General features: G+C 47.4%; 3 protein-coding genes across 3 annotated transcripts; all 3 read left to right on the plus strand.

Moving 5' to 3' along the window:
• Positions 1–3015: 3015 nt before the first annotated feature.
• On the plus strand, positions 3016–10661 carry LOC135829023 (uncharacterized). Its single transcript, XM_065341425.1, has 5 exons — positions 3016–3340; positions 3885–4034; positions 4704–4853; positions 5368–5537; positions 9917–10661. The coding sequence occupies exons 1-5, from the start codon at positions 3262–3264 to the stop codon at positions 9953–9955; spliced, it is 588 nt and encodes a 195-aa protein (XP_065197497.1). The 5' UTR covers positions 3016–3261; the 3' UTR covers positions 9956–10661.
• Positions 10662–12061: 1400 nt separating this feature from the next.
• Positions 12062–17659, plus strand: LOC135829775 (uncharacterized). Its single transcript, XM_065342161.1, has 5 exons — positions 12062–12403; positions 14296–14451; positions 15159–15314; positions 15851–16026; positions 17049–17659. The coding sequence occupies exons 1-5, from the start codon at positions 12322–12324 to the stop codon at positions 17085–17087; spliced, it is 609 nt and encodes a 202-aa protein (XP_065198233.1). The 5' UTR covers positions 12062–12321; the 3' UTR covers positions 17088–17659.
• Positions 17660–20439: 2780 nt separating this feature from the next.
• On the plus strand, positions 20440–21825 carry LOC135829181 (uncharacterized). Its single transcript, XM_065341585.1, has one exon. It carries the CDS (start codon positions 20440–20442, stop codon positions 21823–21825), a length of 1386 nt encoding a protein of 461 aa, XP_065197657.1.
• The last annotated feature ends 3038 nt before the right edge of the window (positions 21826–24863 follow it).

Genomic DNA, 24863 nt, shown 5'->3' on the forward strand with positions numbered 1-24863 from the left:
TGTTGAGACCATTTTGTGTTTCGAAGAACACGTGGCATGTTTGTTGCATCACCTGTGGATCTGTCAGTACCCTCACTGGTAGATGTTCTGGTGTGCTGGTATGGCCCTAGGGGTCAGTCATCCTTCCCTTAGATGGCACTGGCTATACGGACTGGTTCCACTGATTTCCCATCCAGAAGAAAGTATGTAATTATCTACAATGATGTTTGGCACTGCCAAGCTAGTTTATACATGTACATGTACATATACACGTACATGTACATGTACATGTACATGTACGTTGTGCGATTACATACATGTACATGTACATGTACATTGTAATAAAATACAGGAAATGTAGTCCCTGTTAGCTCATGCTACATGCATGTACAAGTACAAAAATACTTCAAGTACATGTACACACATGTCAACGCTTCAGCTACATGTATATTAAAAGAAATGGCCGCTGCCAAGGCAACCAGTCGCAAATGTGGTGGTTTGCGTCAGATTCAAAACCATGTGGTTGTTCAACTGTTATGAGCAGGCTATTTCTGCTACTTGTAAGTCATAAGATGAATAAATTATTATGAAATTGGAGGTTAAAAATGCACCTGTTTGATTTCCACTATAAATGAAGTGAACAACAACAACAATGCCACTGTGCTCCTCAAATCGTGTGTGCATAACCGGTGGCCGGTGCATGACCTGCTTATGTAGTATCCCTGCCCGACCAATACGGAAGCAGTACGGAACTAATACGGAGCTTTGCCTAGTGTATCTCCGTATGTAAGCGTACGGCGTCTGCTGCATATAAGCGGCTGCGCATTTCTGTTTAGATGAAGATGAGATTTTGATAACGAGCTATTCAACCTCCAGGTGAGCACCGGAGAGAAAGTCAGTTATTTTGCCGTTCCTTCTTTCACGAACGATTATATCTCAGGTGTGTACCTGAAAGTAGAATAAAAGTAATTATTGTTAATTGCACCGCGCCTACCACTCGGCTACCCATTACATTGGTGGCAGCGGTGTAGTTTTAAATAAAACAGCGTGATTCGACCCCAGACCCCCATGGCTCAACCCGCTGCAGCTCCCTGCGACGAATCAATATGAGAATCATGTTTCTTGCCGTCCTGGGCCTGGCTCTGCTTATTAGCTTGCAGCACAGTCAGGGTGCTAGCGTGGATCACCCTTCTCTCCGCACAGCACTCACTGGAGACTTCGATGGCGATTCCAAGCGACCCGCTACCTACATGTATACTACCGGTGGTGATGGCGAAGCTGATGAGGACGACAACAGGCAGGCTGCTGCCCAAGACAAGGAGGGTATTCCCCAAGACCAGCAGCGTTTGATTTTCGCCGGCCCGCAGTCGGAAGCAGGAGCCCACTCTTCACTTGGTACTTCGCCTCCGTGGTGGGATGCAGATTTTCGTCAACACTCTTCCTGGCTAGACCATCACTCTTTACGTCGCGCAAAGCGATGTTCTCGACAATGTGAAGACCATGATTCAAGACGATGAGGGAGGTCATTTGTCTGACCCCGAGCTAGCCGCTCTGAGTGACCGGCTCAACCAAGATGAAGATAAAACCTGGCTTGCCCTCCGCCATAGCTCCAGCCGCCGCCGTGGTTACTAACGCTGATTCCAGGTATGGCATTTTCTTTCCTGTCTTCCTTCAGTCTCCCTGTTCTCTTCAGTCTTCCTTTATGCGAGTGTGTGAATCCAGTTTAGTTTGGTAGGCGTCTGATCATGGTGAGCCACGGCTTACCCAGCTAACGTGGGACAATGTGTGTGACAACGCCCCTTATAGTTATAGTGTATTCAGTTCGGTTTTTGAACTGCGATGTTCCTGGCGGGTTGTGCCAGCGTTGTGCAGCAAGAGTGCTGTGGCTTCAGGTCCTATTTGGAGGACAGTTCTTTCCCCTTTTGACCCCGTGAGACCGTGTGAACCTGGTGTGCTTCTACTTTATGATTTGTTATTAGTTCATTTCTTCTGTCTACTCTAAACGTTATCATTTCCGATATAATTTGCCATCTTCCGGTTGACGCTGTGTTCGTAACTCTTCACTAATTTTTTGAAAATCACGAGGGCGTGATTATCTGTAGGAAGGGAGGGTGTAGTATCCCTGCCCGACCAATACGGAAGCAGTACGGAACTAATACGGAGCTTTGCCTAGTGTATCTCCGTATGTAAGCGTACGGCGTCTGCTGCATATAAGCGGCTGCGCATTTCTGTTTAGATGAAGATGAGATTTTGATAACGAGCTATTCAACCTCCAGGTGAGCACCGGAGAGAAAGTCAGTTATTTTGCCGTTCCTTCTTTCACGAACGATTATATCTCAGGTGTGTACCTGAAAGTAGAATAAAAGTAATTATTGTTAATTGCACCGCGCCTACCACTCGGCTACCCATTACACTTACAAAAATTGGAAAAATGCGCAAAAACTTGAAAAATGCCAAAATAGTATTTTTTTTTAAATAGCCCAAAAATGAAAGAAGAAAAAATTGTTGGAAAAACGTTTTCGGACAGGCCAAGCATGCACAGCGAGCAGCCCGAGCTACTGTACATGTAGTAGTACTGTACTAGTGTACACAATACACATACCTACATGTATCTACCAGTACCCTCGAGCTTCCACTCCAGTCCAGGCGCTAGGCTGGGCCTCGACTAGGCTCGAGTCGAGAGTCGTGAACCGGATTAGTCGATTACGTTGATGCAATGCATGCACACTGCGCAGATATGCCTACTACAGTGTAGTACGTCGTTACATGTAATACCCACACGTCATTCCATCCGGACGTCAAAAGGGTCACATGATTTTACAAGTGTACGGCCGTGTCAGTTTAGATCAACACAGTCATCATGATCAAGGTTGGCGATTATCAGCTGATCACACCTAGCCTACACTGGAGTACAGACCGTGTAGATCCACAAGTACCTCGGACCACGCGACTCGATCATCCATGAGCTGTTGCGTTTGGAAGGCTGAGTGTTGCTGTAAGTGGGCCAACAGTCAACGCTAAAATAAAAACTGACTCCCTACGACTCGACTCTGTGTGCATCTCCATGTGTTTTGCAAAACATGGAATCGTGCTCTTAGTCTTAGCGCTCGCAGCCTGCAGCGTGGCCCAACGGAAACGCACTTTCTACCGCTATCTTCTGTCAATGTCATTTGTCCCCAGGTGAGAGATAAAGGATTTGGAAACGACTCCAGTGGTCACCCACGCAGAGAGCACTTCAATCAGCATAGAGTCGATTCGATCTGGAAAGGGAAACAGCAAAAGATGGAGCGAAATATCCCGCGACTGGTCCTGCTGTCCATTCTCCTGGCGGCCACAGTGGTGTTCTCAGTGGCAATCAATCGTAAGTCACCTCTACACTAATCCTCGGGTGCAAATGCCACGGGCGTAGTAACTTCATAATCCCGTGAGCGAGTACACATTGCATATTGTTACGTCGCTGTTGTAGTTCAAGTCACTGTGTATCACAAAAAAAGGTGCGAGTACCAGCACAAAATAACCAATGGTATCTAGAGTCTGGGAAAAAAGGAAAAGTCCGCACATCCGCATTGCCACCGGCTATAGTATGAAAAGCAATGTCAGCATTCATGGATGCACTGTGTTATCTCACCTCTTGCTCAAACTCATCGCATTGATCTAGTGAGTGTTTTGTCCCAGGCTGAGATCAAGTTGCATCCTGTCAACGAGACATAGAACATACACCAGGTGGATTGATTACCAGGGCGCGAAATCTCACTGGGACAGGTCCAAAAACATGGCAGTACAGTGTTGTACTGAGGGGATAATGCTAGGGCGAAAACTGACCATAAAATCTCTACCTCATCTGCACTGAATTCGTTGCTTGCTACTGTTTCTCTTTTCTTTGCCCTTTTTTAATTTGTTCCCAGTCAGTCCGAAATGGATTTCGGTGGATTTGAAAGATCCGGAAATCGGTGATGGCCACGCAGACTTCGGACTATGGAAAGTGTGCGTACGCGCCAACCATTCCAGGAGTTGCAGCCGCTATTCAGATACAGTCGGCCTTGATGACCTATCCAGTAAGAACCAGAGCTCGTAACGAGGAGTGTACAAGAGTACATGTATGATCACTGGTCTGTATACGTGGTGGGCTGCCTTCATTATGTAGCTTGCCTGCAATCTTTGCAATGCAAGCACAAGATTTCGCCTTGCCCACCTCTGTCAGCCTGATTTATATTGGCACTGATGTGACATCTAGATGTTTGTTCCTGGAAAGTTTGTTTTGTAAAACAGGGAAAGTGTGGAGTTTGATTGTTCGCATGGCAAAAACGTGATTTTACAATGCTTCGACAAAATCGCCCTCATCACGTTCACAATGGTGCGCCACCTCAGTAAGAAATGAGGAAAGGAATTAATGGTCTTCGTCGGCGAATCATGACTGGTTCAGCTTGCCAAGCTTCAGGGGTTGATGAGGGTTGAAGTGTATCCGTAGTCTGAGTGAGGTTTCACACTTTGAACGCACTTTGGCAGTTGCTGAGCAACTCAAGTTCTGGATTAAATACCAAATTTTGAAACACGTTCCAAAAGTTCATATTTGACAGCGTTTATTCGAGATTCCTTGGTTGTGCTACTATGCTCTGTGTTTGAATGATTTCTTGTTCGTATGGTGTAGTACATTGACAGTACTGTAAGGCATCATGAGCTACACACTTGCCGTTTTTTTGCCGATGTTTGTATCATTATTATAGACACTCTGCGGGCATCTCAGGCATTCGCAGTGATCGGCGTGCTATTGGCAGGGACGGCAGCAATCGCATCTGTACTGCTCGAACTGCACATGCACTGCCTACTCGTGCGGCCGTGCTTGGTCACTCCACGAGTATTACTGATCTTCACTGGTGAGGCATCCATAGTAACACATTATTATACTTCCACCAGTTTGATAACACGTAGCTTCATGGTGTTTGACTCTGGAGTCCGACTTCGTAGCTCCTCAGATATTGTTGCGATAAAGAGTGTGGCGTTTTGCAACTAAGTACATTCTCCGATTGTTGAATTGATGAGTAAGTCTTACAGCATGTTTAGCACATTGGAACAAGAAGTCTTCAGTTAACCCTCCCCAACACACACACACGCACACACACGCACACACACACACACACACACACACACACACACACACACACACACACACACACAGAGCACCCACCGACCCGCATCATCATCATGTGTGATCTTTTGAAACTACAGATCTATAACGCCCGCCTTAGCCTCAATGAGCTGTACGGATCGTCAGCTATCGATATGTATTTTCGGAAGAATGTGGTAAGCTGTGCTGTGGTGATTTACAATCATTTTTTTAATCTTTGCTCTTGGCAAAATCTGGCTTCTTGTGTGTTTTCTCCACCTCAGGTTTCTCGCAGGTGTTGTGTGCGGGCGCATTCACGTTGCACTACCGGGAGAGCTACGCCGACGTAGGCAAGCTCAGCGCTATGTACGTTCTATGCTGGTTCACCATGGTTACGGCCCTGCTGACGGCCGCTATAGCGCACGTCCATCACAGTCCGCTGGATCAAATGCAGGTAATTGTGCGTCTACTTTATATTATTGTATCTGACTGATTTAATCTTCCTTCCATAGCCAAATGTTATAATAGATCAATTTTTGGTGAAAGAGAAGATCAAAAATTACTGAATATCTAACATCTTTGAAGCACCTCAGTTAAAGGGGAAGTTAAGGCAAAAATTAAAATTTCACCAGTTGTAGTCTTCGGGGTGCTGAGTCGAATGGTCTTGGTCCGAGGAAGCTGAGACGCTCCCTTCCTACTTGAATCCCAATCGAACTCGCGCACTTCCACCGAAACTGGGTGACTGCGCCCTACTAGATGGGGATTTGTATGCAAAATGTCACTAAAAGCGCCATTTCGTTCTTATAAAAGCACGGATGACCGCGATTGGCCCATATGTTGTAGTCTTTTGGACGCTGAGTCGACTGGTTTTGGTCCGAAAAGGCTGCGATGCAGCGTTCCTCCTTTATTCCCAATCGAACATGGTTGAACAAGCGGTCACGTGCTCCTGGGTGCCAAAATCACCTGGTCACCACGCCAGCAGGCGACAACTTTCACACCAAGGTTCAACTCGAGTGACAGGACTGCACACAAAAAAGGTCAAAACAGGCTGTAAGTTGTACCCTGCAGGCACGGTGACCAGGTGACTGGTGTACGCAGGAGCACGTGACCGCTTGTTCAACCATGTTCGATTGGGAATTAGGGGCGAACGCTGCATCGCAGCCTTTTTGGACCAAAACCAGTCGACTCAGCGTCCAAAAGACTACAACATATGGGCCAATCGCGGTCATCCGTGCTTTTATAAGAACGAAATGGCGCTTTTAGTGACATTTTGCATACAAATCCCCATCTCGTAGGGCGCAGTCACCCAGTTTCGGTGGAAGTGCGCGAGTTCGATTGGGATTCAAGTAGGAAGGGAGTGTCTCAGCTTTCTCGGACCAAGACCATTCGACTCAGTACCCCGAAGACTACAACTGGTGAAATTTTAATTTTTGCCTTAACTTCCCCTTTAAACACTTCCACCTGGCAAACTTGTACCGGAAAGTACCGTTGGTCTGCCCCCTCTCTAATTCCCGCCCCCTTTCAATTTTCTACCTGTGAAGCGACTTCGGTGTATACAACGAAAATACGATGTTGAACCGACGCATGCACTGCTGTACACAGTATTTACCAATCCAGCATGAAAATGTGCACAATCCAGCACATCGAGTCTGAACTTCTACATTGTAGATCGTACTGCACTTGACAGCCTTGATCTAATTCCCGCCGCCTGCCGACAACCCAGCCGGGAAGCGACACGGCGTGTGGGGGGGGGGGGGGGCGGATCAACGGTACTTTACGGTAGCTGGACACAATAATTTGCTGAGGAATTTGTATTCTGCATTTACAATACATTTGACAGTATTGTACAGGGCGTACGATCTCTGTGCGTGCCGTGTAAGAGAAAGAGGCAGCGTGGGTGACCGTCCTGTGTGCTTGGCCACTCACACGAGTTTTGGATCACAGTGTATGCCTGTCCTGTACAATTCTGCCCCCCCCCCCCCCCACCCCCCACCCCCCACGTCCACATTCACCTCTTACACATGACATGAATTGAGAGAGCTCAGGGCCTTGACATTGCATGATCTTCACGTAGATCACGACAGGTGACATTCAAACTGATCGAAACGCCTAGCAATACAAGAGGATGTAACCGTTATATGTCTTGCAAAGACATTTCGATCAGTTTCAATAATACATTTGACAAGTCTAAGGTTGAAACAGAGAGATTCCAGGCTCTCCAATAGATTAGTGCTCAATACCGAAATGCAGAGCTAGTTCCGACAAGAATAAGAGGATGAAAAGAGTATAGTACTCGGAGTTTCACGCGCTAAGTGATCATAAGAAAACTGGATTCTCATGGCTGCTTGGTGCGTGACACTCGGAGTAAAAACACTTTTTTAATCCTCTTATTCTTGTTGCAAGTCAATGGTTATGTAATTATTGGAGGTATATAGTATTATACGGGAGTCACACCGCAGTGGACGTATTTCTGAACGAGGTATGCACACAGGACTGGCGTGTTATCAGTCCCGTAGTTCGTGCCAGCACGATCACACACTAGCTGAGCACGGCGATTTCTTCTCCCGCGGTGCATGCGACCGGCTGCTGGCTGCCTGCCCTCTGCCCTTGTGCCACACCATCTATACTAGTGTTGCTAACAATACTTTATAAGCTTCACGAACGAATACTTTACTTATCGAATGAATATAGAATATTCTTCAGAAAAAAATAGTTTTGAGCGGCTGATCTTTCATGCACACAGCCATGCACAAACAATCACACACGTCAAGGTCACGATATCGGTACAAGTACTACTACCTCAGATCGACAATTTTTAGAGTAGACATTCGCTACCAAAGTGGATAGAGCACCACTTTTGGCAAAAAGGCAATGTGGCCCCTGGCTTGGCTGCACATACTAAGTCATTTTGCATACACTGAAATTGTGGACACAAGTTATGCGATCGATTTTCCTTGACTCACCATCTGAGTTCTTTAAAAATGCACTTTGCATACCTTTGACATACCGTAAAGTCGCGGATAAAAGCTGGGCTTTTAAGCACATAAGCCGCTTTTTTGCATCAGGCTTTAATGCAAACCAGGCTTGTATGCAAGCCATGCTTATATGCACCACTGATATTTTTTGCCAGGCTTGTATGCACGCTTCTACGTGCGACACGCGTAGATCTACCACTGACTACCGTTATGGCGGCAGTTTTACTATCCAGCGTACATCATGGCACATAGCGCATGCACTCTTGACCTACCCGATCCGCGCTTGCATAGAAGCCAGGCTTCTACGCGCGGGCTTATATGCATTTGACCCGTTTGATTTTCAGGCTTCTATCCGCAATGTGCTTGTATTCAAACCCGGCTTTTATCCGCGACTTTACGGTATCTATGGGAATAGATGGAATTAACGTGCAAGTTGGGACCTCAACACTTTTTTTTCCACGCAGACTGCTCAGAGTTTTCCCAACTTGGAAGTTGGGATCTGAACATGCCAAGGACCTTGATTACACGTGATGATTGTATGCATGTCTTGCATTTGGAAGTAACCGTGAATCTCTTGTTAGAGATATTTGTATGGGCAGGAGGAAAGTGAACGTGGTAATTGCTATCCGCAGTACTTCTTACACCAATATTCCTCATTTTGGATTCACGCGACTGTGCCCTGGTCAGTGCTTGTTCGAATCAAAATGATAGCATTTTTTATCAAAGCACAGTAAAACCTGTGACTAACGGCCACCCTCGGGGCCAGAGAAAGCGGTCTTCAGTGGCATGTGGTCCTTAGTTAGAGGTTCGCACCACACAACATTATATAACTGTGAGACCGTCCATACCTGGAGAAGAAGTCTGTAGTACCAGGCTGGTCGCTAGTCATGGTGGTCTGTAGTGCCAGGCTGGTCGCTAGTCATGGTGGTCTGTAGTGCCAGGCTGGTCGCTAGTCACGGTGGTCTGTAGTAGCAGGCTGGTCGCTAGTCACGGTGGTCTGTAGTGCCAGGCTGGTCGCTAGTCACAGTGGTCTGTAGTGCCAGGCTGGTCGCTAGTCATGGTGGTCTGTAGTGCCAGGCTGGTCGCTAGTCAAGGTGGTCTGTAGTGCCAGGCTGGTCGCTAGTCAGGGTGGTCTGTAGTGCCAGGCTGGTCGCTAGTCATGGTGGTCTGTAGTGCCAGGCTGGTCGCTAGTCATGGTGGTCTGTAGTGCCAGGCTGGTCGCTAGTCACGGTGGTCTGTAGTGCCAGGCTGGTCACTAGTCATGGTGGTCTGTAGTGCCAGGCTGGTCGCTAGTCACGGTGGTCTGTAGTGCCAGGCTGGTCGCTAGTCACGGTGGTCTGTAGTGCCAGGCTGGTCGCTAGTCATGGTGGTCTGTAGTGCCAGGCTGGTGGCTAGTCACGGTGGTCTGTAGTGCCAGGCTGGTCGCTAGTCACGGTGGTCTGTAGTGCCAGGCTGGTCGCTAGTCACGGTGGTCTGTAGTGCCAGGCTGGTCACTAGTCATGGTGGTCTGTAGTGCCAGGCTGGTCGCTAGTCACGGTGGTCTGTAGTGCCAGGCTGGTCGCTAGTCAGGGTGGTCTGTAGTGCCAGGCTGGTCGCTAGTCATGGTGGTCTGTAGTGCCAGGCTGGTGGCTAGTCACGGTGGTCTGTAGTGCCAGGCTGGTCACGGTGGTCTGTAGTAGCAGGCTGGTCGCTAGTCATGGTGGTCTGTAGTAGCAGGCTGGTCACTAGTCATGGTGGTCTGTAGTTCCAGGCTGGTTGCTAGTCAGGGTGGTCTGTAGTTTCAAGTTTTACTGTATGTGCAAAGTGAGTTCCACAGTTTACATTATTTTTTGCTGTTTCCTAATGTCTTCCCATGCAGGATTTCAGCCCAGAACGATTGGAAAACTTGCCTGTTTGAAAGATGGCCCTGATGTTCTGTTCGTGTTCTTGATGTAGTACTGCCCATTGATCATCTGGTGTGCACAAAAACAAGCATTTACTTCATTTTATCATACTTTCCAAACTTGATACGAAACCTAGAGATGTTCCGAAATTTCAGGATTTCTGATTTTTTTGTTTTGTTTTTAACGCATTCACCAACGGTTGCGGCAAGCGGCAGTGCATTCACTTCCAGCACTTGGGTTCTCCCCTGATTTGATATGAATGATACCGTTGCTTATGCTATGTAATGAGCCCGTAGTTATTATGTCAACCAATGAGTTACACGTCAGTGTATAGTAATGACGTAACCCGAATTGTGATCGTCTTGATTGACGCTTATCAGTCGGTCTTCGACTTGGTTGTTGTCATTGTCTTCCGTTCCGAAATTCATGTGGTCAATAGCCTTGTGCCGCTCAAGCAACGCCTCAATACTCCACTCAATCTCTTATATTATAATTATTAGAATCGATGCTAATCTGCTCGGATGCATGCAAAATTGCTTCTGAATTATGATATTTCAGCTGTAGACGGTCGTTTTCTTCTTCTAACGCAGAGCAAGCATCACGGGTCACTTAATAACTACTCCTTCCGTTCTATCCTTGAATACCACAATTACCACCGTACCAATTTACATGTCGACAATGAATACTTATACGTATTCAGTCCATCACGTTTCTGAAGTAGTTAGTCACTGGCCCTAGTTCGGCTTTTTGAGTACTAGTATGCAACATACACACCCCTGCAGCAGTGAAAGGGCTAAGCTAAAAACTGTCCTTCTCTGACTCAGACTGAGCTTACAATTTGGTTTAGAAGGTGAAGAGGAGAGAGTTTTCTTATCTCCATACAGTTCCCATCAACCAATCGCGATTACAGTTTCCAATCTCATACTGATCAAATTTATGCGGCTTTTCTTGCCCATTTTGGTGTCGCTGTATGTGATTGTGGTAATCAAAGAATTGGGCGTCACACTTGAAGCATGTCGTGGCAGCTTGAGGAAGTGCTCTGTTGGGTGCAGATCCTAGTATGTTATAGTATAAATCTATCTGGCTATAACTCAGAGTTTCACACAGAGAGCCCGAATTACATGTACGTGTACATGCACTTCACTTAAAAAAAACAATAACAAAATTATCGTGTCCGTTCCCGAAGGGAACTCACGACGGCCGCTAACACCCGGTAAACCCTAGCGGCAGATGCAGCGCCTAACGGTGGGGGTGAGTGGATAAGTCTCGCAACCACTGGCACAAGTGCCGAGAATGACCCCATTAGCTGCATCCATGTACCCCTTGTGCCTGGCCACAAGTTCCCAGCTGACTGTGGGTAGCAGCACGGCTGGAAAAACCGCTCCCAGGCAGGACTTGAACCAGGTACCGCTCGTATCTCAATCATGGTCTTTGACCAACCCACTGTGCCTGCCTGGTGCACTTCATTTAGAGTACAGTAAAACCTGTCAAGGCGACCACTCGGATAAGGCGACCACCTGTTCCAGATGACCACTGCAGCCAGGACCAAGGGAAGCTATTTCCAGTCAAATGACCTTGGATAAGGAGACCACCTGGGTACACAGACCACACTTTCAAGGTACCTTGAGCGGTCGTCTTCGACAGGTTTCACTGTATACGGGAAATGATTCACATGATTCAGGTCACGGCCGTCGGGCGATGGGCCAAACAAGTTTAGCTCAAGTCAACATATTCACTGGTGTGGATTCTGTGAAAACGGCACGCATCCCGGTGTAAATCTTTGAAGAATGGCGCTGTTCCTCAACCACCGTCTTGAAGTCACTTGGAAGATACAGTCATGTATCAATATGGCTCCTGATGCCTAGTACCAGCAAGCCAGCTGCCTAGAAATAGACTATCCCGTAACATCAATAACGCCGCTACTTTCTCAATGCGTGAGTAATGTGTATGGACAGGACCTTCTACATGGCGAGATCAGTCCTACTACCCCTTCGCCACCAGTGGGCTAGGGCCAGAGACACATGGCCAAACCGCACGGTGCACCGTGCTGGACAGCATGCACCTCCAGCTCGCTGGATATCAGTCGGTTTCGCGTAAATCTATTCCATATCATCGCCATACAATACGCTATCGTCGGGAGACTTTCAGCACTAGCAGTGGAAGAAGGTGTTATAATAGGCCTGTATATTTTGGCCGAGCACTAAAGGCGAAAGAGGATAACGTACAAGAAGAGCAGTTTCGTGCACGGTTATGAGAATTTCCAGGTAGCTGAGTAGTCTATTTTATTTCCGTTGCTATTGAACTGAACTGGTGTGAGGGAAAGACACTATAATAATATTGAACATTGCCATTTTCCATACTTAGTACTAGTGCAACTAGCATGATGACAAGGAGTATCGTATTCACGGTCGCTCTTGCCTTTGTGGCTCTCGGTATTGTCGCCATGTCTATTGTGATCAACGGTGAGTGGGAACCCTGCAATGGCACAGTATGTAGCGATATACATGTATGTATGTGTCTTATGTACGCTCGCTTCCGGAGTCAGTGCAAGAATGAGTTTTTGTAACTTGGCGACATTAGATTGGGTAGTGCACAACAATTTCTATCAAGAATAATACGATTCCGTTGACACCCGTTTTTACACTCACTCTGAAAGCAATTTGTATGGCCATGTCTTTGTAAGGACTAGTGCTTGACACTCTACACAGCTATTTCGTCCTGCAAGAACTTCACGGAACTCAACAGATATCGATACGTTTCAATGTCAGGTGTTACATAAAACTCTCTATGCTCCACATGGATACCAGGCTGCACTATTATAGGACAGCTGCGCCTAAGTAGTGTACTTCATAGGAGAGACGAGCCATAAACATGTACATTGTACATTGTACATGCAATTCTAAAACGAAAATACCTGAAACACCTCAGGACCCGCACGCCTCAACTAAGGTTATTGCTAAGCTGAGCACGCTTGAGAAGCGATCGCTTTAGGAAGAAAACTCAAAGAGCCCTCTTGGCTCCCCAGTGATTTCCTTACTGAATAGACGAGCCTCGATTCACTGCTTTCATTCCCTATCTCCATTGTGCAAGTAAGGTTAGTTCTGGAATGTACAAAAATGTGGCTGGATTTCTGATTTAGATTTTGTAACCCCGTGAGCCACAGGGTGAAGAGACTCCTCTAAGCCGCGTACCTCACGGCCATATCATGTTCTGTTCTTAGCTGGTAGGGCACCGTGCTATTATTGGCAAGACAGCAAAGCACTCATGCACCTTGTGCCGTAAGCACCCTAAAGCTAGTAAAGGCCCACACAGCAGCTACAATGTACGTCGTCAGGCTAGCGGAATTCGGTACCACAATAATAATTATTACTTATTACTAGTACTGTAAAGCTTCTATTGGGGCACGTCCGTGCAATGCGCAGGATTTTACCAATATGCGTGAAGCATATTAAGCCAAAAACGAAAACTGTTGGTATCGGTAGCGCTTATGGAGAACCCTCGGCGCTCAGGTAATGCCGTGATATAACGAGAAAACGAAGTGCTAGCGATTTCGGCGATAATCGGACAGATTCGGTAATTCATCTGGGACCGATCAAGCCGAGTCCGGAAATAGCAAAACTTATCTGGTGAAGGCAATAATTATAATGTCTTTCTACACAGTAGTTATTCGGTGTACGTGAGAACGGGTATATTCACGAAGCCAATCGCATTACACCATAATAGTACTACTCATAAAAAGCCGACCCCAAATGGGGTCTACTGGTGAAAAATAAATACCGGTAATAGCTATACAGATAATCTTTATTTATGAAAGGATCTCCCAGAGGCGATGGCCTGTCGAGGGGATCTCCTGATGCAAATCATGCAATAGAAATAAACAGTGAGGAAAACTACGCGTGTTACAGATGTGACCTCCACTGTACATGTACATGTATGCTTTCCCATGCCCAGTACTCCTTTGCCTTCACCCTGTACCCCGTTAGTGATTTACCAATCACTATCTCCATGCACATGTATCTGCCTTTCTCTCCTCAAATTTCCCATTACATGAACCTTCAATACTTTCACGCTCTACATGTACATGTACATGTACGTGTACATGCATATCCGTTGCGTTATACTTATGCCTTGAAAGAAAGTGAGATATTCATGATCTGAAGTGCGTTTGGTAGTAAGAAATGCAACGATTGCGTTGCACATCCACTATAAATTCCATAATGCTAAAATGAAGTAAGCGTCATTATGATTATGGTCATGGTTACATGGTATAGTGGTGAACTAGTGCCATCTCTTCCATATATTAGTTGTCGATCTCGACGGAGAATGGCAATATTCTGTTCTGTTTTGTATTCAGTTGATCCCAAGTGGATTGCGCGCACACTGGAATTTCCACCTCCTTTCACCCACATCAGGCAGCATACCGAATACGGACTGTGGAAGGTCTGCACCAGTGATCAAAGGACCCATCGTTGCTTTGGCTACGCAGAAAATGACCTTGTCGAGCTTGCGTGTAAGTAAATTGGTTGCGTCCCTTGGCAACATCTCGGAAATATTGGCCAAGATATGCATGTAGATTCTCATATGTGGGCAAAATATTTCTGCAAGCCATGATCTAAACTCTCGGAAACAGTAGCTCATCAAACTCGCTAGAATCAATGCAAGCTTCAAGTACATGAATTGGAACACCAAAGGGGATAGTATCACTAAACATGGCAGTGAAAGAAAGTAAATAGTACATGTACTGTGTTGACAAAGAACGGCAGATATCCAAGCTCCGATTCCGACACCTGTACGATACCCAAAACCCTCCAACATAATGTGACGGTCATACCTTAATAGTCTTTGCTGAATGCAAAATCCACAATTGCAATTCGAATTATTTGTTTGTAGGTAACCTTGTCGCTTTTCTAACTTCTTGCTTTGTAATTGTTTCACTTTTTACTTTTTTTAGTAAAAGTGGCCAGAAAAATGTGGTTGCTTTTAGCGTAACAATGGCTACACGATGGTGACACTAGACGACTGGGAGTGAGATTTTTTAATGAACGCTCTAATGCAATGATTACAAACAGCGTCCTAAAAAAGAGAGTAAATTATCGTGTTCGTTCTCAAAGGGAACTCACGACGGCCGCTAACACGCGCTAAGCCGCTATGGTTTACAGCGCCCTTACTGAGTATGAATGTTATTAATTTCGTTTTGCTGTACTTGCTCGTCTCCAGCCTCTCTGAGAAGTTCGCAGGCGTTTGGTGTGCTGGGCGCCATTGCAGCCGGCCTGACTTTAATCCTGCTAGTTTTGGCTGCGTTGCCGATAAGTTGGCCCCACAACGCGAAGACCTGTGTCGTCTACTCCCCTTGTGTGGGCTTTGGCCTTACAGGTATAGCATTACGTAATATGATTAGTGACACAAATTACATTTCTATGGCGTATCTTGCCCGACACTCAAGGCGCCTTACTCGATTAGAACAATTATTGTGTTTGGAAGCAAAGGTAGCTCCCAACCAGCTGCACCTTTGCACCCAATTTCAATTCAAGGAAGGAGGTTCTATGCTCCAGTCATTGTGACCAAGAACAGAGACACTCCAGAAATGGACAAGGTGTACATGTATACTCGAAGTACAAACGTAGAATGCGAATCATCGTGGGTTATATTCATTCTTTTTAAGGCACACTCTTCACTTTTGCAAACCTGCCCGTTGGGTGCCTGTATCAATCCAGTTCTGTGCAACGGATTTTTGTGTCCTTGTGTCTAGATGTTTCGTCTTCAGTGGAGTAGTTGCCCGGTTATGGCATCCACATTGGTATCCTGCATGAACGTAGTCTTAGGGAATACGTACTGTACGTGGAGATTTCTTGATAATGCAAGTGCAGGATGAGTATAGCATTCTTGGTTGCCTTTGTGGTCTATTGCAGGGATCGTGTTGGGACTATGTGCCATTAGCTTCACAGTCCATTACAGGCAGGACTTCAAGGGAGACCCTGCGGAACTGTCCGACATGTACATCCTGTCTTGGGTCTCCTGCGCTCTGGCACTGGCTGCTGCCACCCTTGCCTTTGTGCTGTCCTACCGTAGACAGTCCACTGATGGGGTAAGGCCTCCAAAAACATGATGATGATCACATGATGGTCACATGATGTTGATCACATGATGATCACATGCAAATCACATGACCATCACAATCATGCAGATCATTAAAAAATATAATTTCATCTCTCTAGGGCTCAAAAACGAGATTTTGACAAAAATTCACGGTCCCGTCCGAGACCCAGTTAGACGGAGTTCTCAGCATCTGTAGGAACGCCTACGCATTGCAAAGATCAAAGGCGCAGATGCAGCTCATAAAACGGTAGGAGAGGAGTAGATGACGCACAAGCAAGCGAGCCAAAGACCGAACATCGCATTCCCTGCATCCAGCATTTCCCACGTGCCTGACCACGTGTGCCCAATACACTGTGGGTCGCACCACAGCTGAAAAAACCTTTCCGCCGTCAGGCAGGACTTGAATCTGGTATACTCCGTTTCTCAATCACGGTCTTAGTCCATCACACCATGCCTGCCTACTCAATAGATTGAAGATTACTAAATTCACGGTCCACGTTGGCGCCGGGCGGACTGAGTTTCCGCCTCAGTAGGAGCACGGTCAAAGGTAAAGGCACAGATGCGGAGATCACATAAACGGTGTGCATGTACAACTGATGAAGGAAAGCCAAAACAGAGACCAACAATTCTTCCGATCACTCTGATTTTAAAGGAAAGTACCAAAATGCACATGTTATCTGTAGTTGGTGTCCAACACTAACGGCAGTTATAAACCAGATGTTGTGTAGTCAGAAGTGCAACAGGTAGCACAATACTGACTGATGTGATACTGACATTCAACGACCTGATGATAAGCTCTATCACGCCTTAGATGCGCAAACCAACAGCCAACATTTTCGTTATTTCCTTTAAATGTACTCCTTGGCTCTCCATCCAAGTCTTGCTCTGAGTTTGTTGTTAACCTTCATGGCACAACCCAGTGACTATTGAATCAAACTCTCAAATGCAAGAGACCTAGTCACCTGCACTCAGGATCCATTCTGTGCCCACTGTTTTCTTGCTCTGGTTCAGAATGTATCTGACGTGAAGTTCGTCAATGAGCCAGCCTGAGGATTTGCGACGCACATCCCTTCAAGCCGTCTGAAAGCCTGTCACCCTATGTTGTTTTCACAAGGCCAGCCTTTCGGTCAAACACACTGCAGTTTGTTATAATGCCATTTTGCCACTCTGTCACCTCAATATGCTTTTCAATTCGTTTAATTTTAGAGTTGGATTCAGAGACATCATTCACAATTCTCTCGCTGATTAATCCCTCTACGATCACCTTGTGATTATGAGTTATACATACATACATACAAGATGACGAGCACACACTGCAATGGTATTTGTTATCATTGTCTGAGTAATCGTGTTATTACAGAATTGCGCACCGGCAGGTATTCGTGCGTGCGTTTGTGCTTGTGCGCAGTCACACGCACACACACACACGCACACACGCACGAACACACACACAGACACATGGTGCGATGTGTACTTGTACTCTAGGTTTGTTCAGTAATAGGCGAACATCCAACGCCACTTGCAATTCTCAACACTGACCGTTCGCGTATGTCATCATGAGGGGCAGAAAATTCCGTTTCTATGGCGCGTTGGGCGTGCAACACTGTGTCGGGAAAAACAAAATCAAAACGCAGCCAAAGCAAAGTACTGGGTAATGTCGTAATTACACAAGAGTAGAGATTAGCTGGACACCTGACACACTTGTTAGATAGCATTAGGTAACGTACAAGTAGGTTGAGCGCTTCCTACAATTTCCTCTCCAGTCAATGCATCCTCTTGTCGGGTAGCCTGGAAACATTTATAATTTAAGACTGAGAGCATTGCTCCTGAATGCACACCTATCGTATATTCTCTAAAGTATAATTATTGTTTCAGTTCTGTGCACTTCCTGAAGAAACCAGTTCAGCCCCGCTCACAGTGTGTCTATGTTGCAAATGCGCAGCTGCCTTCGCACTGCAAAACCTAACTCTGATTGTTTCTGGCAGAGCTGCTACCTGAACGATTCCTTCAGTTTCTTGTCTGCACGAGTGTCAGTGCAATACGGCAAACCGTAGCTTAGTCGCAGCAGTGTGCGTTGGGTTCTCAATAGTCGCAGCTCTAGCCTGTTTCTGGCTTGTGGTGCCGCTTCGCTGGTGACTGCGGTTCAATTTTACTGTTTGTGTTACGCACGAACATCAAAGTATCCATAACAACCGTGCAAGCGCCATGGAAACTGGAAAGTATTGTACATGTACATGTACGTGTACAATCATGTACATGTACATGTTGTTAGATTGACAGCATGAAACAAGGTGGAGGACACTGTGTTCGTAACAAGGTTTATCTAAACCTAGTTTTCAACTAGTATTAATTTTATGAAGTTGGTTTCTAAGTTAGTATTAATTTTGTTTATATAAAAATCATGTACATGTACATGATAATGTTTGTACTCAATCTGTGGAATCTCTTCCGTCCTTCGGCCTACATCATTGTACTAGTATTATACAATGTTATGTCGTACATGTACATGCCCAATGTACGTGTCAAAACGTATCCTGTAATGTGCATGACTGAAGTACAGTACAATCATGTACATGTACATGTACTGACCAAAGCAATCCAACCTCATGAATAAAATATTGCAGGGCGCTAAGCAGCCCTATACTATAGCACTGCACAATCATCTGTGCACTCGAAGGGGCCGGGGAGTCGTGTAGGATGGTCGAGCCATGACTAAACGAGTGGAGCAGGGCTAGGGCTCATGAGTGATCGAACATTTCTTATTTTCTAGGACCCTGTTGGCAGTGTTGCAGCAAGCGCATGGTCCATAATTATACGAAACAAAAGTGGATGAGTACACGTACACGACCATGTCGCTGGTGTGGTGTGAGCGGATTACGAGTGTAAAATAATGTTACTCACTTCCTTCCCTGTAAGCGGAGTGTACATGTACATGTTATACAATCAATGTACATGTACATGTATAAATGATTTTTTGCGCACGCGCAAAAATATGTTAACACAGAAGACACATGCTCTGTTCCCAACAAACTCTCACACGCTCATTGTTCTCCGAAGTCCACTGTTCCTGACTTCAGTTCTTGCTTTGTCCGCATTGGCAGTGGATTTCTTTCTCAACCTCAATCTCAAGGTTTACCACAGCTCACGGAGATGCCCCGTGCACGTAAGCAGTCGGCTCCCGGGACCAGGCGTTCCAGTCGCAGGCGCGCCTCGTCGTCCCCGTATGCCGACACTCCAAATCGAGCCCCTGCGGACCATGCGGCCGATCCTTCCGGCAATGCCCGTGCGGATTGTTCCGGCAGTGCCCGTGCGGAGCAGGACGATATCCCGTCCGCCGTACCCCAGCCGGCCAGCTTACTCACAACTGGCCTAAATCCACGTTCCGTTACGGCGGCCGTGTCGACGGCCCTGCACCCCCTGCTGGCTCGAGTCGAGCGCCTTGAGGAGCGAATTTCAGCTCGCCAGGATCCGGACGGCCATGCTCAGGCGGCTGTCCCCTCAGTGGCAGATGTGGTCCAAACCGCGTCCAACACCGTCGCCCATCACCCGCCGCAGGTCGACTCCGGCCCCATGGACATTTCCCTCATGCAACCCGCGCTGCCTCCGATCGCAGCGCCCATGGCGAACACTCGTGAGTCCAGCTCTATTGTTCCCACGGTCCCGCGTAAGTTGCTTGACAAAATCACACGCGGCGAATATATTGAGCTAGAGGATCTCCTCCCAGAGAATGTGGGCGCAGGGTCCGAGCCCTTGGAGCTCAGTACCGCCAACGGAGAGGGCCGGCGTGTGTCCTTCAATTTATGTGTGACTAAGAAGCGCTCCATTGTCGACTTCACTGCCTGGCTGGAAGCCTACACAATCTACATGGCCTGCACACTGAAACATGTGCCATTCCGAGCACTGGAGCTGGTGACGTACCAGCACATTATCTGTACTGCCAAACAGCAGTTTGCGACCCCAGCTGTACTGGGGTATGACCGTGCCTTCCGTGCAGCAGTGGCAACAACCTCGGCTCGTTGGGACGCAATCGACCAAAGCCTCTGGAGCCTGCACCTGATCCGGGCACCCCGACCATCATGTCCGCGCTGCACAACGCACCACAGCCGTGACCGTTGCCCACAGTATTTGGCAGGGCCACATGCTCCAGCTGGCACCAACACCAGCCGTCCTATGCAGCCATTTCTGGCCGGGGCGGGCAGCACCCGCCAGATCTGCCTCAACTTCAACCGTGGCCGCCCATGCCAACACCAGCCCTGTGAACGCTTGCACGTCTGCTCAACCTGCGGCGACCGAGGTCATCCCGCCGCTCGCTGCACCAACGACGGTCGCCGGGGACCCCGCCAGACGGACAAGCCCGTCGCAGCGATGTAGTCTCCCCATGCCTCTGTACATAGCCCGCCTAATGACTCTTTTGCCTCGTATTTCTAATCGTGTCCTCTCTGACTTTATCCTTAATGGTTTGCAACACGGGTTCCCCATTGGCCACTCTGGTGCTTCTGTATCTATCATCTCTGGCAACCTCCCAACTGCCATTGAACATGCTGAGTTTGTAAAACAACAAATTGCTGACCGGGTCCGACGTGACGAATCGGCCGGTCCTTTCTCTGTCCAGCCTTTCCACCCATTTGTATGCTCTCCGCTCGGCGTAGTGCCCAAGAACAACGGGAAATTCCGCCTCATTCACCACCTGTCTTACCCTGACCGTATGTCTGTCAATGATGGAATAAACAAGGATTGGTTCTCCCTACATTATGTCATATTGGACGATGCCATTGAGCTTCTGCAACGTCAAGGTACCGGTGCCTTGATGGCGAAGCTCGACATACGCAATGCATTTCGACTGGTCCCGGTCGCACCCACTGCATACCATTTGTTGGGTTTCCAGTGGCAGGGCCAATTCTACTATGACAAAGTACTGCCATTCGGGCTGAGGTTCGCACCCTACTTGTTTAACTGCATTGCGGACGCGCTTTGCCAGATAAGCTGTGAACTGTTCCAGGTTCCCCACCTCCTGCACCTTCTGGACGACTTCTGGCTCTGTGGCCCTGCAAACTCAACGCTATGTGCGCAGCGTCTGAACGTAGTCCTCTCCGTATTCCGCTACCTGGGAGTTCCCATTGCCGATGAAAAGACAGTCGGCCCAACCTCCTGTCTCACCTTCCTGGGCATCGAACTGGACTCCGTCCAGAAAGTGGCTCGTCTCCCACAGGACAAGGTTGACGACATCCGCTCCAGACTATTGGCCTTTCGCCAACGCCAATCCTGCCGTCTACGGGAGCTTGAACAGCTGTTGGGCAAGCTGAACATTGCCAGCCGCGTCATCACGCCATGCCGTACATTCATGCGCCGACTGTATGATGCCACGCGCAACGTTTCCAAGCCCTACCACCACATCCGTCTCTCTCCAGAATGTCATCTGGACCTTCTTTGGTGGTCTCACCTACTCGATGGCTGCAATGGCAAGTCATTCTTCCTCGATCTCCAGGAGACGCTGGCCAGCGCCATCCTGATGGAAACTGACGCATCTGGCGCCATTGGGCATGGCGCAGTTTACGGCACGCATTGGTTCGCCGACACCTGGTCACCACAACACACTCCGCTCTGCATTATGTTCAAGGAGCTGTATCCCATCTGCATTGCATGTGCTACTTGGGGCCACCAGTGGTGTCGCAAGCGTATCCGCTTCCATACCGACAACGAAGCTGTCGCCGCTGTTCTCAAGTCTGGCAACAGTCGCTGCCCTAATGTGATGTCACTCCTACGGCAGCTCTTCTTCATCTGCGCCTAGGGTAACTTTATGGTCACCGCCCGTCACATACCTGGAACTACCAACATCCTTGCTGACGCTCTCTCCAGGCAAGATTTCAAGCGATTCCATTCGTGCCACCCTACCGCCGCTCACATGCCCACTCCCGGGCGTCCGTCCATTCCTGGGGAGACTTCGGCCGTGCCTTGCACTGCCGAGTGACGGAAGTCCACATGCAAACTGCCATGAAAGCTGGCAGCACCGGTCCTGGGTAAGCACTGATCAGACAGACTGAGCCCACTTATTGTGGGTGCCAGAGCATAACCGAATGTCACCTATGTACCGACTGTACACTCAGTAACTCAATATCACTCTACTATTGTCCACAATCTGTGGCACCCCCTCTACAGTTAACAGTGAATAGGAGGTTCTCTATTTGGGTAGTCAACCTTGCTTACCAGGCTCCTCATACGGCTCATTCAGCCTCTCACACTCAGACGGCTCACTCAGCCTCGGCTCACTCATTCTCTCAATACGGCTCACTCAGCCTCCGCAGCCGGGCCCTGCCCGGCTGCCTCCATACAGCTCACTCAGCCTCCGCAGCAGGGCCCTGCCCAGCTGCCATACACACACATTCACACAGCTCTAAGCTGTCACTCACTCGGAGCCTGGCAAAGCAATTGACAAACCCTCCTATTCCCCAAACGGGTTGCTCGTTGTGTGAGTGCGGCATGCAGATGCTTTTGTTAAATGATTTTTTGCGCACGCGCAAAAATATGTTAACACAGAAGGCGCATGCTCTGTTCCCAACAAACTCTCACGCGCTCAATTGTTCTCCGAAGTCCACTGTTCCTGACTTCAGTTCTTGCTTTGTCCGCATTGGCAGTGGATTTCTTTCTCAACCCACCCACCCACTCCACTATTGTCATCATCATGTTTCCTATTCTAGTTCTCTCCTGTCGGTATCCATTATCATACCGGCCTACAATAACTACACCGATGCCGTCTACCGGCGAAACTCTGTAAATACATGGAGGGGAGTCAACCTTGCTTACCAGGCTCCTCATACGGCTCATTCAGCCTCTCACACTCAGACGGCTCACTCAGCCTCGGCTCACTCAGCCTCTCAATACGGCTCACTTAGCCTCCGCAGCCGGGCCCTGCCCGGCTGCCTCCATACGGCTCACTCAGCCTCCGCAGCAGGGTCCTGCCCAGCTGCCATACACACACATTCACACAGCTCTAAGCTGTCACTCACTCGGAGCCTGGCAAAGCAATTGACAAACCCTCCTATTCCCCAAACTGGTTGCTCGTTGTGTGAGTGCGGCATGCAGATGCTTGTGTTAACATGTAATTTTAGGTGTAGTAAAAGTTCGGTGCCAGGTTTCGGGTGCAATGCAGAATTAGGTGACCAGCGTTCCCTGCACCTACATGTACATGTACACTGCATACTCCAGTGCCCTTAAGGTGTAATCTAAACTTCCGTGCCTGGTTTCTCTACCGGAATTACCGAAAATAACGTGTTTACAGTAGTGAAAATAGTACATTCGTGGAAAAAACCTCACTCAACCTACATGTACATGTGCGTTTTTCTTCTTATGTAAGGAGCACACAACGTGTCCTACATAATTGCATGTTGTACAAACATGTAAATCTACATTGTACATGTACATGACTGTACATTTACATGCACATGTACATGTACATCTAAAATCCCTTTGGAGCAAGTGACGTCAGAGCTTATTTTACGCGCAAAAAAGGGACACTGAATATCTTTCCCAAGTCACAAGTAATTAGAATAGAAGAAATCACAAGGAAACGATTTATGCAGCAAATATCCACGACTGTATTAAGATAATAAGCAGTCACAAGTCAGAAGTGCTCGCAAATCTACATGCACATGTACAAACGCCTGATGTGATAATGGTAGCAATGTACAATGTGCAATTGCAGTTCAGTTTGTTTTCGCCAGCTTGAGTTCGTCATCTAACGAGGTAAGCTCCCTTTAAAAGATTTTTTAAAAGATTTCGACACAATATTCGGAGCGTTATTGTTTTCGGAAAATGAGTACGATTAGAAAACGCTCCAGTTGTTGAATAAAAATGGATAAAGCATTGCTCATACATGTACATGTACAATGTACACGTATTACCAGTATGTGAAAAATTTACAGTGTTCTTACTAGTGCACTTCCATTTTATGTGTCCCCTCAGCAGCGAGACATATCCGTAGGCCTGAAGAGTGGGCACAGTGGTAGCAATGCAGTTCTCTCTCTATATCTATATCTATTTCTCTCTCTCGTTTCGACAATGAAAGGAAGAGTGTAATTGTAGTTATCACTGAAGGCTAGGGACCGGCGGATTATGCTGGAAAAGGTGGCAGATTCTGCTCGAAAAACAGTGAAATTGGCAAAACCATACAAACCTTATGGCGGGCAATTCCTCGAATTCTGCTCCATTTCTTTATCCACGTACCAAACATGCATGAAACTTACCAGAAAAAGTGCCGAATTCTGCCAATTTGTCTGCCGGCAGAATCCGCCGGACCCTACTGCAGGGTAATCGTAAACAGCTAAACATCAACTGATATCATATAATATTCATATTGTTGCTGTTTCATAGTCGGTACAGACTACATGGCAACAATGAACCTGCTGGTATTTCCTTTGCGCTGATACCTGTAAGCATCAACGGTCTGCAGTGTCTGTGTAACATGTCTCAGAAATGATAGGACTCCTTTCTATACTAATACTGATCGTTTCGAAAAAATCCACTCGACTTACATGTACCTGTATGGTGAACTCAAATAATGGTAACATAACATATTTTTAAGAAGAGGTTGGTGCAGCTTCTGCGATAGTAGGGGAAGAGTGTGATGCTCCCTACATGGAAGCTCGCGGTTTTCCTGCCGACTTGAATTCTCAATTGACTGACTCACTGCCATCCAGAGCACATGAGAAGTCCATCGAACCGTCCACTCGGCAAACCTGCAAGAAAGCACCTGCACGAAAGCACCACTCCCTGCTCGATAACATTTTTTCACCATAAACAGGACAGCTAGCTGTATGGAGATTGAGTACA

The sequence above is a fragment of the Sycon ciliatum genome, chromosome 13, assembly GCF_964019385.1.
Source record: "Sycon ciliatum chromosome 13, ocSycCili1.1, whole genome shotgun sequence".
Taxonomy (NCBI): domain Eukaryota; kingdom Metazoa; phylum Porifera; class Calcarea; order Leucosolenida; family Sycettidae; genus Sycon; species Sycon ciliatum.

Excerpts from the sequence above, each read along its gene's own strand:
- LOC135829023 (XM_065341425.1), top strand. The coding sequence starts at position 3,262 with ATGGAGCGAAATATCCCGCGACTGGTCCTGCTGTCCATTCTCCTGGCG. Across the intron at positions 3,341-3,884 it reads GTTCTCAGTGGCAATCAATC|TCAGTCCGAAATGGATTTCG; the intron begins GTAAGTCACCTC and ends ATTTGTTCCCAG. Across the intron at positions 5,538-9,916 it reads GTCCGCTGGATCAAATGCAG|GATTTCAGCCCAGAACGATT; the intron begins GTAATTGTGCGT and ends CTTCCCATGCAG.
- LOC135829775 (XM_065342161.1), top strand. The coding sequence starts at position 12,322 with ATGATGACAAGGAGTATCGTATTCACGGTCGCTCTTGCCTTTGTGGCT. Across the intron at positions 14,452-15,158 it reads TGACCTTGTCGAGCTTGCGT|CCTCTCTGAGAAGTTCGCAG; the intron begins GTAAGTAAATTG and ends GCTCGTCTCCAG. Across the intron at positions 15,315-15,850 it reads TGTGGGCTTTGGCCTTACAG|GGATCGTGTTGGGACTATGT; the intron begins GTATAGCATTAC and ends GGTCTATTGCAG.
- LOC135829181 (XM_065341585.1), top strand. The coding sequence starts at position 20,440 with ATGACTCTTTTGCCTCGTATTTCTAATCGTGTCCTCTCTGACTTTATC.